General features: G+C 41.8%; 1 protein-coding gene across 1 annotated transcript; it reads left to right on the top strand.

Moving 5' to 3' along the window:
* Positions 1–1131: 1131 nt before the first annotated feature.
* LOC117346255 (vomeronasal type-2 receptor 26-like) lies at positions 1132–18738 on the top strand. Its single transcript, XM_033915657.1, has 4 exons — positions 1132–1197; positions 1449–1676; positions 5987–6113; positions 17795–18738. Exons 1-4 carry the CDS (start codon positions 1132–1134, stop codon positions 18736–18738), a joined length of 1365 nt encoding a protein of 454 aa, XP_033771548.1.
* Positions 18739–18755: the final 17 nt, after the last annotated feature.

Raw genomic sequence — 18755 nt, 5'->3', positions numbered from 1 at the left:
GTCCTGTTCTAGTTTCTTAACTTGTTTTTCCATGTGGCTCTGGGTTTGTGTTATTTCCAAGGCTGCAGTGTCAGCACGAGATTCCAGTTTCTCTATGTGCAGTTTAAAGTTTGATAGTGAGGTGTTGATTTCTGCCAGGTCATCTTTCAACTCTTTTGTTGTCTCAAAATGTTTAGTAGTCAGTTCCCGTAGGGCATGAAGCTCATCTATTACTATGTCACTTGCAGATGTAGCTTTCTTTTCAGGTGACAGTTTTTCTGGGGTCGGTGGATCAGGTTTGATCTACTTTAGACCAGCTGTCACATCCATTTTACATGGTTTTGATGACGACATGATATTTAATTAGTACAGAAGAAAAATAAATTGCTTTCAAATAGATAAAGTAGGTCCAGCTTTCAAAATAAATGGAGGCTGAGGAGGAGAAAAAAGTTTAGGCATTCATCTTGTCTAGAGCTCGGACACGCCTCCCCCATGTTCTGAAATCTCTATTCTTCCTTCTTCCCTTCCTTTTCATTCCCTGGAGGGAATCTTCCATTCCCTCTCCTACCCATCCCTGCAGTCCAGCATCTCTCTATAACTCTCCCTGCATTTCTCTTCTCTCCTTCCCTTGCATCCCCTTGTCTGGTAACTCTCTCTCCTTCTCTCCCCCTCCCATAGTCTGGCATCTCTATCTTCACCTTCCCTTTCTTCCTATGGAGGTCTGATATACCTATAGTCCAGTATCTCTCTATTACTCTCTCCATGTGAATCCAGTGCTTTTTCACTGTTCTCATTCCCAGCAGCACTATTCTTACTCTTCAGTCTTCCAGCAGCATAAGTGAAGTAAATACACTGCCTTCTGTGGCCTGAAAGCTTTCTTTCTGTTACTGCTTTGTGTCCCTGCATAGGCAGGAAGCAGTAACAAAGAAAAATGTTCTGGGTTGCTGAAGGCAGCATATTTACTTCACTCATGCTGTTGGTAGCCTGAAAAGTAAGAGCAGTGCTGATGAGAATGAAAATGGTGAGCAAGCACTGGATCTTGCTGTGGAGTAAGGAGACTCTGAATAATTGTGTGGGTCATCAAAATGGTCTCCACTGGCTGTCATTAGCTTGTTGTCCTTACATTCAAGACTACTGGTTTAGGGAGTGAAGATGTTTGTGCATGGTTTGGGTGTGATAGTATGTGATGATCTTGAGGTGGCCAAACCAATTGAAATGGTGAGGGTGAAAGCTGGACAAATGTTTGGGTGCATAGGGAGAGAAATGGCCAGTAGGAAAATAGAGGTATTTATGCCCCTATATAAGACTCTGGTGACGCCTCATTTTGAATTTTGTGCACAGTTCTGGAGACCTGTATCCTGTGAGTGAACATAAGACTGGTAAATTATAAATGTTGTTAAACAAATACATAAATAATAGGAAAATTGGCAGTTCCAGGCATTTCTGAAAATGTGTCCTTTATTCCTTAGCTTCATCGTTATCTGAGGAATGTGCACTTTAAGAACATGTTGGGTGAAGAGATATTTTCTGAAAAGAGTGGTGACCTACCCATGGACTACAATATTATTAACCGTGTCTATTTGTCCAAAGGGATAGTGAAACATGAAATTGTTGGAATTTATAGCCCTAATGCTCTCCCTGGGGAAGATTTCACAATCAATGAAAAAGTGATAGTGTGGGAGGCTGCATTTACCCAGGTGAGAGTGATATAATATTATGTAAGGTCTCTTGTAATGCAGGAGGTTTCACGTGCTGTTATTCAATGAAGAGTTCAAGTTCTACATCATGATTGGTTGTTGTAGATTTAGCTAAATTCTAACTGGGTGATATTCAAAGCTTTGTGATTGTGCAAGAGGGGATCCTGTGCTTAAACTACTTAGGGACACCTAATTGTTGATATATAGAGACCCTTTACTAGGTTAGCACTGTTAAATAGTTGCAGTTAGAGCAAAACTGGCTGACATGTGGAAATTTTGGGGGTGAATTTGGTCTGACCTAGTATGGCTGTTCTTATGTTCAATCAATTCTATCTTTAAGTGGTATAGCTTCTATGGTTAAGGGGTAAATAGTGAACTTAACTTCATAAGCTATAGAGGCCAACAAAATAACTGGATATTCAATGGCAAAGGATATTCAGTGCTGGGAAAGGCCCAGCATTGAATATCCTGGAATACAGTCGGCAATGGATACAAGAATGATGACTGCTGCCAGCTGAATATCTAACCTTATTATTCTAAGGACAGACAGCTTGGATTAATAATAATAATAATAACTTTATTTTTGTATACCGCAATACCACAAGCAGTTCAGAGTGGTTTACAGAGGAAGAGACAGTGATGTTACAAAAAAAGACTTTCAAATTACATTAGCAAGCCAAGAGTAGTCAGGATTTATCCGGAAGCATTTCAAGGATCCAACAAGACAGGAAAAGAGTCAGAGAAATTTATCAAAGAGATAGGTTTTAATTGAATTCCTGAAGGTTTGGAAGGAGGGTGCATTTGAAATGAAGTTGGTTAACCATTTATTCCATTTGCCTGCTTGGAATGATAATGAGCTATCAAGGAATCTTTTGTAGATACAGCCCTTCAAGGATGAAAAAGCAAACAGATAGGCACTACGTGAGCAAGTGGTGCCTGGAAATTCAAAATGGTATGACAGGTAGACTGGGGATGAATCTGTTATGGTTTTGAAGCAGAGGCAGGTAAACTTGAAAATGACCCTTGCTTCCACCGGCAGACAGTGTAGTTTTTTGTAATACGGGCTTACATGATCCGATTTTTTGAGACCATAAATGAGACGGACGGCAGCATTCTGAATGACTCTCAATCATTTGATGGTTTTCTTAAAGGATCCCAAGTATATCATATTGCAGTAATCTAAAATGCTTAATATCAGAGATTGAACCAGCAGTCAAAAAGAGAGGAAGTCAAAATAGTGTTTAATGGTACGGAGTTTCCATAAGGTGGAAAAATAATTTTTAACCTGAGCATTAGTGTGGTCTTCAAAAGTCCAGCATCTGTCCAGGATGACTCCAAGAATTTTAATAGTAGAATTAATTGAGTAATCATAATCTTGTAATTAGGACTTGCCAAGAAAATCTTGGGTTTTTCGGGGTCCAGTTTTAATTTAAATTGTGTAGTCCATTGTTCTACCTTTGTGAGGACAGATGAGGTGAGTTGTTCTGTCTCTTGCATTAGTGAGGTTATGGGAATGATAATTGTAATATCTGCGTATATATACGATTTCAATTTTAAGTCAAATAGCATATGTCCCAGTGATGCCATGTAGACATTGAAAAGTGACAGGGAGAGATGGGAGCCCTGTGGAACTCCACAGGGATTACACCAAGAGTAAGAGAAGGTTTCTTCACTGTGAACATGGTAGATGTGGTTTTTTAAGAAGCCTGTAAACCAATTTAGTACCTGTCCAGAAGTACCAATAGAATCGAGGCATCTAAGCAGAATGTTATGGTCAACAAGGTCAAAGGCACTGCTCAGATCAAACTGAAGTACCAGTGTCCTTTTTCCCAGGGAAAACAAATGGAAAAGGTAATCAGTCAGCGAAGCTAAGACTGTTTCCGTACTGTAATTTGTTCGAAAACCAGACTGAGAGTCGTGTAGAATGCTGAACTTCTCTAAATATTTCATGAGATCAATGTTAACCAGTCCTTCCATTAGTTTAAGAAAAAGTGGTATGTTGGCAATAAGTCTGTAGTTGACAGCTGAAGAAACTGACTCCTTGGAGTTTTTAATAATAGGAGTCACAAGGATATGGCCAAGTTCCACCAGAGAACAGCCAGTACACATACATAAAGAAAGCCCAGTTTAAAAATTCATCTTTGAATGGAAAGGGAGCTGATTTCATGATAGTTGGTGGACAGTTGTCTAATAGGCAATTGGATTTTGCATATTTTGAGTAAAGCTTGAGAAATTGGTCTCAATCTGGGTTTTTGAAATGATTCCAGATCATATCAGCAGTTGAGCCTTCATTTTCTAAAGCAAATTGATTGATTGATAGATCTATGCTTGTACCTACAAGAGACAATCTCAAATTATGAATTTTTGTGGCAAAGTAGTCGGCTAAGTTTGCAGCGGAGGGTGGGAGATCTGTGTTAGAATGTTTATGTAGATCAATATCAAACAGAGAATTGACTTCTGAAAAGTTCTTTGCTATTCAACATAGGAGAATTAATTGTTTGGGAATAATATTTACAGCACTTTTCTTTAATCATTCTTTTATACTCTTTAATCTTTAGTTGCCAAATAAGTCTGTCCTCATCTTTCCCTGATTTACACTATATTCTTTCCAATTTACATACTTCACGCTTTAGAACCATTAAATCAGTATCATACCAGCTATCTGTTAAACAATGTATTTTCCTGCATAATTTAAATGGTGCAATAACATTTAGAACCTGATCGCTAAAATTTTTCCATCCTTGGATGAAATTTGGATCTAAGTCTGAGTTAGCTATTAAGCTATAGTGCATCCAAAATTCAACTGGGTTCAGTTGTCCTCGTCTAAATAGATTTCTCTTTGAGATTATTCCTTGGTTTCATTTTGGGTTGTTTTTTAATCCAGCATAATTCAAAATTACATAGAAGGTGATCCAACCAAGGGGTGTTAGCCCAGGTTTCACCTTTAAAACTTACACTGGGGGTAGTTGAGACATTGGAAAGAAATGTAATTAAATCTAAGTGGTAACCTTTCTGATGGGTTTTAGTCGGAGATGGTTTGGAAAAACCTAAAGATGTAAGGAAGGAAAGTAGATCAGTTACGTTGGAATTCTCTTCCTGCTCGAGGTGTAAATTACCATCGCTGGCTAAAAAATTGTAGGCACCAGCTACTGAGTTTGTAAGGAGGAATTTGTAGAGTTCCTCTTTTGCTAGGTGCCATTTGTTAGAGGGCATATAAAATATCATGATGATCAAATTATCTTTATAGGCCTCTTTAGATATTTTGCAAGTGAAAATTTCCAGATCATTGGTTAGGATAAAGTCTAGTACTTGAAACTCAAAATGATCTTGAAGAATTATTGCTAAACCACCTCCTCTTTTTGAGTTTCTTGATAGAGGAATAATTTTATAATCTAAAGGTAGTATATCACCTATGATAGCATCCTGATCAGAAATTAGCCATGTTTCAGTTAAAAGTAAAATATCCAGGTGGGTTTCTTCCAGCCAGTCTTTGACTAATTGTGCTTTGTTCCTAACTGAACGAATGATCAGATTTGTTCCAGAAATATTGTCCTGTTCCGAAGGAGCTGAGGGCTCAGAACATCGTATGTTTTTTAGGAATCGTTTTCTTTTGTGTGATGGTCTTGTGGAATGGCGGGTGGCATTAACTACAGGGATTGGGAAAGGACCTGTTTCCATGCAGTCATGAAGGACACAAGGGGGGTGAAGTGATTTTTGAGGCCCAATGTTCTATCCCATGTAAAGTAGGTTGGGATTGGTTCAAATGCTAAGGCTCTTGAAACTCAACTTCTTGTACCTAGCAAGTAGAGAAGGAGAATGCCTGTAAACTTTCCTGTAAAGTCGGCCATGTTAGCCCTGAGATTAAAAAGAAAGACTTAAAGAATATGGAACTAAAAACCTACTGATTGGAATAATTGGTATCCAAAATTCCTGATTGTTGCTTGCTTTACCAAATGGGATACCGGTTTCCATAGAGGCTCCGAAGAAAGATTGAGGTTGCCTCTGCATGTATTGAGCACTGTCATCTTGCGTTTATTCTGTGAGATAGCTGCAGCTAAGGATGGCCACACTCTGGGTCAGAGCCCCTCAAAAGGCTGGAAGAGAATATGGCTGCTCAGAGAAGAACGGGGTGGGGCTTCCTGTTGAAGAGAAGTATAGTAGGCTGTTCTCTGTGGAGTGAGGGGGATGATTGGCTTCCCTTCCCCCTGGAACGGAAAAGGTCTGAATTGGTTTGTAAGTAGTCTGAAAAGGAAATTTTCATTTTAAAAATCAAAGGTATCATTTGTAGATAATTTTCCCTCAATTCTCAGATACCGCCAGAATCCAGATGCTCTCAGAGCTGTTCTCCAGGCTACAGGAAATTACCCAGAAAAGGAAAGCCCATCTGCTGCTATGACTGTATTCCCTGTCCAGTTGGAGAAATCTCCAATCAGACTGGTAAGTGATTATTAACACATGAGATGCTCATGCTGACAATGTGGTGCCTAATTAATAAAATTAATACAAATTGTTAAAAGTTATACTGAAAAAATACCAATATACCATTATACCCAGCACACTGTCTCCAATGGTGGCCCAAGAACATATTGGCAGCTTAATGGTTTGATGCTCCTAGCCAAGAAAATAATAAAATACACTGCACCAGTCTCTAAATCTAGGTGAAGAGACATCTAATCTTGTAGAGAAAATCATGAATAGTGGAGACCTCAGATAACAGGCGCCTCATATTTTAAGCAGCATGCAATAAATGGGGACCATTAAAAAAACCAGCCTCAAAATATCTCAGATCAGAAAAAAATTCCACATAATATCATTCACAATTCACCTAACATGCCAGAAAATATCTTCACATGCAAACAGGAAATACCAGTTCATCACATCAAACAAGGAAAAACATTGAATTGACATATCTTTTTTTTTAATTGGTGTTCATCAGCCCCAGTTGACTGAAAAAAAATCAAAGCTCTAAAGAAACCCAATAGAGAATCTATGTTCCACTTCTGCTGCAGCAAGGGAATAAGTCCTTTTCTACAGTCACAGCAAGCACAAAATGGTGAATAGGAGGAGAGTGTCAACCTTTTAAAATCTCCCATATACACCTCTTTCAATTCCAACCAATCAGAAGAGGAATCCCAATAGTGACCCTTAATTAAAGGTTGCACCCATAAGAAATTCATCAACAGACTCCTACCCTACCAAGCAGCCTCCAAAGATCCTGAATGGATCCAACTGGTCAGAACATCAACCTCAGGCAGTTGAGCAGAAGGATATAACAGGGGAAGAAAGCAGGCAAAGGAGAGAGAGAGAGAGAGTGAAGAGGGGGAGTAAGAACAGAAGGAATCAGAGGACAGAGAGAGAGAGCAAGGGGCAGTGGCAAGAGTTAGCTCCGCCTACCCAGACATCATCCACCATGCTCTGACTTAAAAGAGGAGAAGCCAATGGTGCTCCAATGTTCGGCACATGTCGAAGGCAAGTGTTAAAAGTGCTTGCCTTAGTGAGAGCGCCTTTGCGAAGGACCTTAAGAAGGGATGAGTCACTGCATGAAGAGCAGGACAATAACAGTAGGCACAGATAACAAGGCACAGGCACAGATAGCAGGCACAGAAGATAACCACAGCGGGCACAGAGGACAACCACAGCAGACCGGCAAGCGGGCAGCAGTGGAAGCAGCAGACAGAAGCAGGAAGCTGAGCTACCCAGTTTTCTGCACCTTCTGCCATATGTATGACTATGTCCCCTCTGGGAAGCGGTCTTATGTATGCACTCGATGTGAGGAACTGGAGAACCTGAAGAAAAAAGTCAGATTCCTAGAGGGCAAAATACTGGAACTGGAAGCACTTTAAGCAGTGGAGGAGGAGGACAGAGAGGCAGAGAGCATCAAGACAGAGGAAACCATTAAGGAAGAAGTCCAGGAAGTTCATTGAGGAGGCATACAGGGAGACCATGGAAAATCACCAGCAACAGTGGAACTGCTGAGATACCTGGAGGACAACCACAAGGAAGAAATGGGTGACACAGCAGTGAGATCTAGAGACAGCGGAAGGAACCCACAAGAAGACGAATCCGTTGCAAGCCAATGCCAGGATGAGGGAAGATGGAAGTACACAGAAGACACAAACCTACGGCTAGAGAGATGGTCATACACCAGGAACATGGACCTGTGACTAGACAGGCAAGAGAAGACAGCAATCATTTGGGGGGACTCCATCATCAGGCAAGTCAACAGCCACATAGCGGGAGGAATACAGGATCATCTGGTGACCTGCCTACTGGGAGCCAAGGTAGAAGACATAGTGAGCTGCATAGACAGGATTATCAACAGCGTGAAAGAGGAAGATACAGTGGTGGTGATCCATGTGGGGACAAACAACGTGAGCAATAGGAACTATAGCAGGGAATGACTGAATGAACAGTTCCAGATGTTAGGAAGGAAGCTGAAGACCAGAACACAGAGGGTAGCATTCTCGGAGATCATGCCGGTACCAAGGGCTGATGAGAAGAGGAAAATGGAGCTGCAAGCAGGGAAAATGCTTGAGTACCTGATTGTAAAAAACCGCTTAGATAACCTTGATAGGCGGTATATAAAATCCTAATAAACTTGAAACTTGAACACATGGATGAGGCACTGGTGTGAAGAAGAAGGATTCCACTTCATGCACAACTGGACAACATTCTTGGGGAAGAGCAAGCTATTCAGGAAGGATGGACTCCACCTCAGCGAAGACAGAACGAGGCTACTTGCAAGCAACATCAAGAGAGAAATTGAGAAGTTTTTAAACTAGGAAGAAGAGGATAGCCAACAGTTGACTGAGAGGATACCGTGCAGGAAGATAGCAGGGAAGACTCACTGGATAATAGGCAAGACAGAAATCCTAATGAATCAAAAGGGACACAAGAGGGAAGGAATTGCAAGAAAGTAACAGGCCGCAAACTCAAGTCTAAGAAATAAGATGGGGAAATTGGAAGATATGGCACAAAAAGATAACCTTGATATCATCGGCATCACAGAAACATGATGGAAAGAGGAAAATGCCTTGGACACTGTGCTACCGGGATACAAGCTATACCGCAGAGACAGAATAGGTCAAAAAGGTGGAGGTATTGCCCTATACATCAAAGAGGAAATTGAGTCTACCGGAGATAACACACTGGAAACTAAAAATAAGGCAGAGTCTCTATGGGCCAAAATTCCGGGAAAAAAGGAGCAGAAACGAAGACCGGCATCTACTACCGACCCCCAGGGCAGTCCGAAGAAATTGATGGAGAGATGATGGATGAGATTAAATGCAACTGCAAGGGAGGCAACACAGTTATCATGGGTGACTTAAATTATCCAGAGATAGACTGGAACCTAGGCACCTCCGGCTGCGGTAGGGAGACCAAGTTCTTGGATGCTGTAGGTGATTGCTTCCTGGAACAATTTGTCAAGGAAAGCATGAGAGAAAATGCAATTCTGGGCTTAATTCTAAATGGACTATGAGGACCGGTGTAAGGTGTAGAAGTAGAAGGGATGCTGGGAAGCAGTGATCACAATATGATCTGCTTCAACCTAGTCACTGGGGAAAAACATCAATCCAGAACGTTGGCCATGGCACTAAACTTCTGTAAGGGGAATAAGAACATAACATAAGAACATAAGCAATGCCTCCACTGGGTCAGACCCGAGGTCCATCGCGCCCAGCAGTCTGCTCACGCGGCGGCCCAACAGGTCCAGGACCTGTGCAGTAGCCCTCTATCTATACCCCTCTATCCCTTTTTCCAGCAGGAAATTGTCCAATCCTTTCTTGAACTCCAGTACCGTACTCTGTCCTATTACATCCTCTGGAAGCGCATTCCAGGTGTTCACCACACGCTGGGTAAAGAAAAACTTCCTAGGATTCATTTTGAATCTGTCTCCTTCCAACTTTTCCGAATGCCCTCTTGTTCTTTTATGTTTTGAAAGTTTGAAAAATCTGTCCCTCTCTACTCTCTCTATGCCCTTCATGATCTTGTAGGTCTCTATCATATCTCCTCTGAGTCTCCACTTTTCCAGGGAGAAGAGCCCCAATCTCTCCAATCTTTCAGTGTATGAAAGGTTTTCCATGCCCTTAATCATTCGTGTCACTCTCCTCTGGACCCTCTCAAGTATTGCCATATCCTTCTTAAGGTACGGTGACCAATACTGAACACAGTACTCCAGGTGCGGGCGCACCATTGCCCGATACAACAGCAGAATGACTTCTCTCGTTCTGGTCGTTATACCCTTCTTAATAATACCCAACATTCTGTTTGCCTTCTTCGCGGCTGCTGCACATTGTGCTGTTGACTTCATTGTTGTGTCCACCAGTACACCCAAATCTCTTTCAAGGTTACTTCCCTCTAATACTAACCCCCCATTTGGTAGCTGAACATCGGGTTATTTCTCCCTATATGCATTACCTTGCATTTCCCTACATTAAAGTCCATCTGCCATGTAGGGAAATGCAAGGTCATACATATAGGGAGAAAGAACCCGATGTTCAGCTACCAAATGGGGGGATTAGTATTAGAGGGAAGTAACCTTGAAAGAGAGTCATGGTGGGAAAAAACATAAAGAAGAGGATAAGCACTACAAAAATGCTAGAGCAAGCATGGTCCCTTTTTAAGGATATAGTCACCGAAGCACAAAATCTATATATACCGTGTATCAACAAGGGATCAAAGATGAAAAAGAACAAGGAACCGGTGTGGCTCACTGTAGCGGTAAAGAAAGTGATCAGAGACAAAAAGACTTCGTTTAAGGAATGGAAAAGGTCAAAAACAGACAAAAACTGGAAAAAGCATGAAAAGCATCAAAGCAGATGCGGTAAGAGGGGCTAAGGAGGTGAAAAACTTCAAGCCGTTCTTTCGATATATTAAAGGGAAATGACCCACGAAGGAAGCAGTGGGGCCGTTAGATGACCATGGAATAAAGGGAGTGTTAAAGGAGGACAAAGCCATTGCTGACAAACTGAACACATTTTTTGCATCTGTATTTACCAAAGAGGACATGCACAACATACCGGAAGCCCACAAGATATACGCAGGAAATGAAGACGGGAAACTGACAGGGTTGACGATCAGTCTAGATGAGGTATGCAGGCAGATTGATAGGTTTAAAAGAGATAAATCCCCAGGACCAGATGGCATCCATCTGAGGGTAATCAAGGAACTGAAAGGGTCTATAGCTGAACTGCTTCAACTAATAGCCAATCTGTCAATCAAATCGGGAAAGATTCCGGAACACTGGAAAGTAGCGAAAGTTATGCTGATCTTCAAGAAAGGTTTGAGGGGAGATCTGGGAAACTACAGACCAGTGAGTCTGTCCTCGGTACCGGGAAAGATGGTAGAGGGGCTGATAAAGGACCACATCATTGATCACCTTGACGGATATGATCTGATGAGGACCAGCTAGCACGGCTTCAGCAAGGGAAGATCTTACTTGATGAACTTGTTGCACTTCTTTGAGGGAGTATATAGGCAGATAGACATTGATCCAGTTGATATTGTATATCTGGATTTTCAGAAGACATTTGACAAGGTCCTGCATGAATGACTACTTTGAAAAATTGTGAGCCATGGAATTGAGGGTGAAATACGTGGATTAGGAACTGGTTGGTGGATAGGAAACAGACAGTGGGGGTAAATGGACAATACTTGGACTGGAAAATAGTCACAAGTGGAGTGCCACAGGGTCCGGTGCTTAGGCCTGTGCTCTTCAACATATTTATAAATGACATGGAAATTGGTACAATGAGTGAGGTGACAATATTTGCAGACAATATGAAGCTATTTAGAGTAGTGAAGATGCAGAAGGATTGCGAAGACCTGCAAAGTGACATAAACACACTCGAGAAATGAGCATGACATGGCAAATGAGGTTTAATGTGGATAAGTGTAAAGCGATGCATGTCGGTAACAAAAATCTTATACACAAACACAGGATGTCTAGTGCGGTACAAGTCGATGAAGCCATCCGCGGAATGTGCAGCGGCAGTGAAAATGGTGAATAGAATGCTAGGAATGATTAAGAAGGGGATCACAAATAGATCAGAGAAGGTTATCATGCTGCTGTACCGGGCCATGTTATGCCCCACCTGGAATACTGCGTCCAGCACTGGTTGCCGTACATGAAGAAGAACATGGTACTACTCAAAAGGGTCCAGAGAAGAGCAACTGGAGGAGTTTCTGTACGGTGAGAGATTAGAGAAATTGAGCCTCTTCTCCCTTGAAAAGAGGAGACTGAGAGGGAACATGAAGATAATGAAGGGAATAGACTTAGTAGATAGAGACAGGTTGTTTACCCTCTCCAAGGTAGAGAGGATGAGAGGGCACTCTCTAAAGTTAAAAGGGGATAGATACCGTACAAACATAAGGAAGTTCTTCTTCACCCAGAGAGTGGTGGAAAACTGGAACACTCTTCCGGAGGCTGTAATAGAAATGTACGCAGATAAGGCTAGACTCAGTTAGGGCAATGGTCTTTGACCTAAGGGCCGCCACATGAGCGGACTGCTTGGCATGATGGGCCACTGGTCTGACCCAGCAGCAGCAATTCTTATGTTCTTACATGCACTTCAGAAAGCTCCTAAAAACATTCTTCTATCCCAAACAGGATGACCCAGCTTAAATTGACCCTCATTGCGAAGTTATTGCTCTAAGACTATGTTCATTCTTAATTATTATTTATCTCCCTCCTTATAAAACCCTCCTTAACTTCCCTCTATGTGTCCTATACCAGTGTTCTTCAACCTTTTTACACCCGTGGACCGGCAGAAAAAAAAGAATTATTTTGTGGACCAGCAAACTACTAGGACTAAAATTTAAAAAACCCATTTCCGCCCCATCTCCGCGAGTCAGTCCCCACAAATCATCTGATCCCATTCACACAAGCCTCAGTTATGATTTTATATTGAATGTATTTTATTAAAGTATAAAAAGAAACAATATTCTGTACAATTGTCATTTTATAAATACAAATAATTCAGAGCAGGATCAACAAAACCCCTGTCTCCCCTCCCCTTCACATATATCCCCTCTAATATCAAGAAAACTGAACAAGCCAAATTATTACAGAATGCTACACAGAAATATCATGCTAACAGAACTGCAGTCACACATGACAGGAATAGTTTTAGGGGAGTGCAACTAGGGCAACTGCCCCCTGGTCAGAGAGTGCCCTAAGCCAGCTGGAAGCTAAAGAAGCACTGCCTGGGCTTTGCAGTCCCCAGTTCTGTCTAACACCAGCTCTAGCAGGATATATATTTCAAATCTGATATATTCTAATCACAAAATAGAAATAAAATTATTTTTTTCTACCTTTTGTCGTCTCTGGTTTCTGCTTTCAATCTTCTTTTCACTCTCTTCCTTCCAGCATCTGCCCTCTCTGTCTCTTCAATCCAACATCTGCCCCTTCCATCCACTGTCTGTCCTCTCACCCTTCCATATGGTATCTGTCTTCTTTCTATGCCCCTCTCCCCTTTTCATCCAGCTTGTGCCTCCTCTCTTCTTTTTACATGATTCATTCCAGCTTCACTGCTCTCTTCATTTTTATATCTCCTACACTAGATCTATCATCGTTGTCCCTCTCTGCTTATTTTTCTGCTGACCCCTTCCTATCATCAATCTCTCTACTTTCTCATGCCTGTGTCTCCCCTTCCCCTCCTCTAATCTCTCTGCCAGCTGTTTCCTTTCTTTTTTCCTTCTCCCTTCCCTCCTCCTCCTGTCCAGCAGTAATTCTCTTCCCTCCCCTCCCAGCAGCATCTCTCCTTCTCCCTCTCTAGTAGCAGCTGTCCCTTTTTTCCTTGCCCAGCAGCTTCCCAGATTCCTTTCCCTCCTCCCCTCCCAGAAGCATCTCTCCTTCTCCCTATCCAGTAGCAGCTGTCCCTTTTTTTCCTTGCCCAGCAGCTTCCCAGATTCCTTTCCCTCCTCCCCTCCCAGAAGCATCTCTCCTTCTCCCTCTCCAGTAGCAGCTGTCCCTTTTCTTCCTTGCCCAGCAGCTTCCCAGATTCCTTTCCCTCCTCCCCTCCCAGAAGCATCTCTCCTTCTCCCTCTCCATTAGCAGCTGTCCTTTTTTTCCTTGCCCAGCAGCTTCCCAGATTCCTTTCCCTCCTCCCCTCCCAGAAGCATCTCTCCTTTTCCCTCTCCAGTAGCAGCTGTCCCTTTTTTCCCTTGCCCAGCAGCTTCCCAGATTCCTTTCCCTCCTCCCCTCCCAGAAGCATCTCTCCTTCGCCCTCTCCAGTAGCAGCTGTCCCTTTTTTCCCTTGCCCAGCAGCTTCCCAGATTCCTTTCCCTCCTCCCCTCCCAGAAGCATCTCTCCTTCTCCCTATCCAGTAGCAGCTGTCCCTTTTTTTCCTTGCCCAGCAGCTTCCCAGATTCCTTTCCCTCCTCCCCTCCCAGAAGCATCTCTCCTTCTCCCTCTCCAGTAGCAGCTGTCCCTTTTTTCCCCTGCTCAGCAGCTTCCCAGACTCTGATAATGGTTTTCTCCCCTCCCAGCAGCTCTTCTTACTTCCCAGCGCAACGATTCACGAAGGCAGCCTCGGGTCCTTTGTTGGGTCGCGCCGCCTCTGAGGAAAGAGGAAGTTGCATCATCAGAGGCAGCCGCGACTCAGCAAAAGCCCCGAGGCTGCCTTCGTTAATTGCTGCGCTGGGAAGTAAAGGAGAGCTGCAGAAAGGGGAGAAAGCCACTGTCGGAGGCTCCCCAAGATCTCTCCGGCCCAGCGCAGACTTCAAATGTTGATCTTACCGGCCCTGTGCGGACCGGCAGGAAGTTGAAGTAAGTCAATCTTGCCGGCCCTGCGCGGACCGGCAAAAATTTCCTGCGGACCGACATCGGTCCGCGGACCGGCGGTTGAAGAACTGTGTTCTATACAATTATTCAGTACTCTCTTGACTATTGTACCTTGCTGACTCTCCTCAGCCATTTTTCCTGTAAACAGCCTTGAACTGAAAGGCTTTTGGGGTATATAAATAAAGATTTATGTTATTATATCATAAGAATGCTGATCATTCAATTCACAAATTCAAATTATTAGGTTCCAACTGCATTCAATAAAACAATCCACTTTTGTTCATGTTCCAACAAAGCTCCTTTAAAGTTACCTTGGCATGCTGAAGGGGGCATTTGTTTGAACACCATGCAATGCATAGTGTCAAATGTATGAGAATACTGAAGACCATGAGCAACTAAAGGCACTTCCAGTTTACCCATTCATAAACATGAATGATGTTCAATGAAATGGGTCTTAAGAGCTTTCAAGGCCCACCCCACATAACTTAGATCACACAGAAATTGAATTAAGTAGATTACACCATGGACTCACATGTAGTGCAGCTCCTCAGCTCAACATTTTTACCCATCATTTTAGAGATGTAACTTGAACCTTCTATAATCACTGAGCATATTGTACAATTTTCACATTTTTTTGTGGCCCTGATCCTTGGATATCCCTTGCTTCTTCCTAGTCCAAATGTCTAATTGATTCAGCTGTTTTAAGAAGCTCAAATTCCACTGAAAGGAAAACAATACTCAAACATCTGATGGGCTTTTAACACTAGGCTGCTCCCCTTGTATCCCATCTAGCTATGCCTCTGCTCAGAATCTCTGCTAAATGATGCTAGACAGGTCTTTTGATGGATGCATGAGTATGACATGAGTATGACTACCCCCTATTATTAAGATGTGATAAAGATTTCTACAGTGGCCCACAGTGCTGAATGATCCAATGATGTTCCAACACTCAGAGAATTCCTATGAGCATGAGTAGCATCAGAGCCATGGGTTAGTAAAAAGGGGATCATGTATTCTTTCCATAAATGGAGTTCTTTTAATCATTCTTTTGAATTTATGTTTGAAATTTTATTGCATTGTATATGACCAGCATTCAGATATAGCAGTATATCTAATCTTTTAAATAAACAAAAATAATTTTTAAAAAATCCATCCCAGAAAAGAACCTTCTTGCTCTTCACATATAGATGATTCATTATAAAATCACCTTGTGAATAAAGCTTTAAATAAATCATGAAGCTCATCCCATAGCTTAGGTGAGAGAAAAATAACTTTAAATTTAAAAGAGCATTATTTAGCCAATCTCTAAACCTAAAGCAGATTGATTATGCAGATACCCTGGGCTACAACTATATCTATGGAAGGTCCTACTACTATTATTTAACATTTATAAAGTACTGAAAGGTGTACTCAGTGAAGTACATTTGACATGTAATAGATGGTCCTTGCTCTAAAGAGCTTACAATCTAGTTTGGACAGACAGACAGGACATATAGGGGTAGGGGATTTCCTTGCAGAAAGAATAATAAGAAGGACAGGTAATTTTAAAGTGAGTGAGAGGAGTTAACAGCAGGCTAGAAAAACTGGGCTTTTACCTTGGATTTGAATACTGTAAGAGACAGCCTGATGTAATGACTCAGGCAGTATGTTCAATGTATACTGTATAATGCAGCAAGATAGATGGAATGGAGTCTGGAGTTGGCAGTGGAGGAGAAGAGTATGGTTAGGAGGGACTTGCCCGATAAATGGAGTTCACAGGGAGGAGAATAGGGGAGATAAGTGAGAAGAGATATTGAGGGTCTGCAGAGTGAGTGAATTTGTAAGTCAGTAAGTGGAGTTTGAAATGTATTCAGTTATGGATGGAGAACCAATGAAGTGACCTCAAGGTCCAGTCATTTTGGAAAATAAAATTATCTAGACTTTTATAGATTAGTGGGTTCCAATAGCATAAAGTATTCTTTAAAACACATTTAGTTATGAAAGTTTTTTTTTTTCTAAATGAATAGAAGTGTTTTTATGCTATATAATAGTATGTATTTTTTTTTTATATATGCATCAGTAGATGTATAGAGGGGCATAATCAAAAGGAACGTCTAAGTCTGTTTTCATCTAAGTCACAAGTCGTCCAAAGTAAAAAACAGTTTAGGACACATTTTCGAAAAATATGCCCAAATTTTTTTTTCATTTTGAAAATTGTCTAAGTATATGTCCTGCCTATGTGATCGTCCAAGCTGCTAAATCATCCATCGTTATACCACATTTTCATCCAAGTCAAAAATGCCTAGAACAAGCCCTGTTGGACATGGGAGGGGTCTGCAAAGTGATGGACTGAACACCCAGACATGACACCTAAATAGTGGGGTATCTTACAGAGCACTGCTGTGAACCTCACAAAAAGGGTGCCATGATATCATCTTACTACAGCTCTCTTATAGGTCATGGTGAGCCCCACATACCACATCCAGAAACCCCTATACCCACTTATCTACCACCCCAATAGCCCTTATAGCTACAGGAGCCACTTTTATGCCAGTACAAAAGGGTTTTGGTGGCATATAGGGGAGTGCACATGTTTCAATATCAATGCTGTGATTACAGGGGCTTATGGTCGTGGGTTCTCCTCTCCATGGGTCCCTAACCCACCCACCCCTAAGATGGCTTAAGACATCTCTGTGCAGCACAACTAGGCTTTCCTATGCCAGGCTGCCAGGTGATGATGTTCTGGAGGCACAATTTTCAAGTTGTGATTAATATTTTATGGGGGATGGGGGGGTCAGTGATCACTGGGGTAGTGTGTGGGGGTCTGTATTATGTGATTGCAGTGCTTATCTGATCACTTTAGGTGGGTTTTTGTGACTTAGACCATGTTTTAAATGGTCTAAGTCACAACGTCCGAGTTTTGTCAATCCTGTGCTGTATAACTTTTGGTTATACATGCAGTAAGACTAAGTCTAAGCTGGCCCACATCCCACCCAACTCCCACCCTCGACACTCCTCCTGACATGCCCCATTTAGCTCTGGTCATTCAGCGGCACTGTGAAGGCCTAGGTTGTTTATAAATACATTCACAACTCATTTTTATTATCGGCTATTTGTCATATTTTGACAATGTTCGTCCAAGTGTCAGCTTAGGCTGTTTTTTGGACATTTTTCTCTTTCGATTATGATCCACATAATGTTTTTAATTGCTGATTATGGTGGTGAATATGTTATTTATGCAATTGTATGTTTTATGTACTTTTAAATATTTGTGTATGTTGGAACCTACATCGGTTTAGGCAGGCTATACATTTTTTAAATAAATAAATACTAAGAGAATATTCTTTCTTCTCAGATATGGACAACTGTATGAGATGCCCAGAGGACCAATGGCCCAATGAAAAAAGAGATGTCTGTGTCCCCAAAATTATAAGTTTTCTATCTCATGAAGAACCTTTAGGAATAGTTTTGATGCTTCTAAGTCTTTTCTTTTTTCTTATCACTACTGTCATTCTGGGAATCTTCATTAAGTACAGAGACACTCCCATTGTAAGATCCAACAACACAAACCTAAGCTATATTCTTCTAGTCTCCCTCATGCTCTGCTTCCTCTGCTCAATGATATTTATAGGCCATCCTGATAAAGTGACTTGTGTTCTCCGACAGACTGCCTTTGGTATATCTTTCTCCATCTCTCTCTCCTCTGTCCTGGCAAAAACAATCACTGTGGTCATGGCTTTTCAGACCACCAAGCCTGGAAGCAAGCTCCAGAAATGGATGGGTCTCAGGGTCTCATACTCTATAGTCCTTTCCTGTTCCCTTCTTCAAGTCCTCCTGTGCCTTGTCTGGTTGGTTACCGCTACTCCATTCCCACATTATAACATTAAATCAGAAATTGGAACAATATTAATTGAATGTAATGAAGGGTCAGCAATTGCATTTTACTGTGTTCTGGGTTACCTGGGATTTCTGGCTGGTATCAGCTTCGTTGTAGCTTTTCTAGCAAGAAATCTACCTGGTAGCTTCAATGAGGCCAAACACATCACCTTCAGCATGCTGATGTTCTGCAGCGTCTGGGTATCTTTCATCCCAACTTATCTGAGCACCAGGGGCAAGTACACGGGAGCAGTGGAGATATTTGCTATCCTGGGGTCGAGTTCTGGAATACTGGGGTGTATTTTTGTCCCCAAGTGCTATATTATTCTGTTGAAGCCACATAGGAACAACAGGAAATATATCACAAAAAACATAAATGAAGTTGCACTTCCTAGAATGTTAAAGGAAAGCTACATTAATTGAAGAATGTTGTAAGTGCC

This window comes from Geotrypetes seraphini, chromosome 12, assembly GCF_902459505.1.
Source record: "Geotrypetes seraphini chromosome 12, aGeoSer1.1, whole genome shotgun sequence".
Lineage (NCBI taxonomy): Eukaryota > Metazoa > Chordata > Amphibia > Gymnophiona > Dermophiidae > Geotrypetes > Geotrypetes seraphini.
The sequence above is the reverse complement of the archived record's forward strand: the minus strand, read 5'-3'. Positions and strand labels throughout refer to the sequence as shown.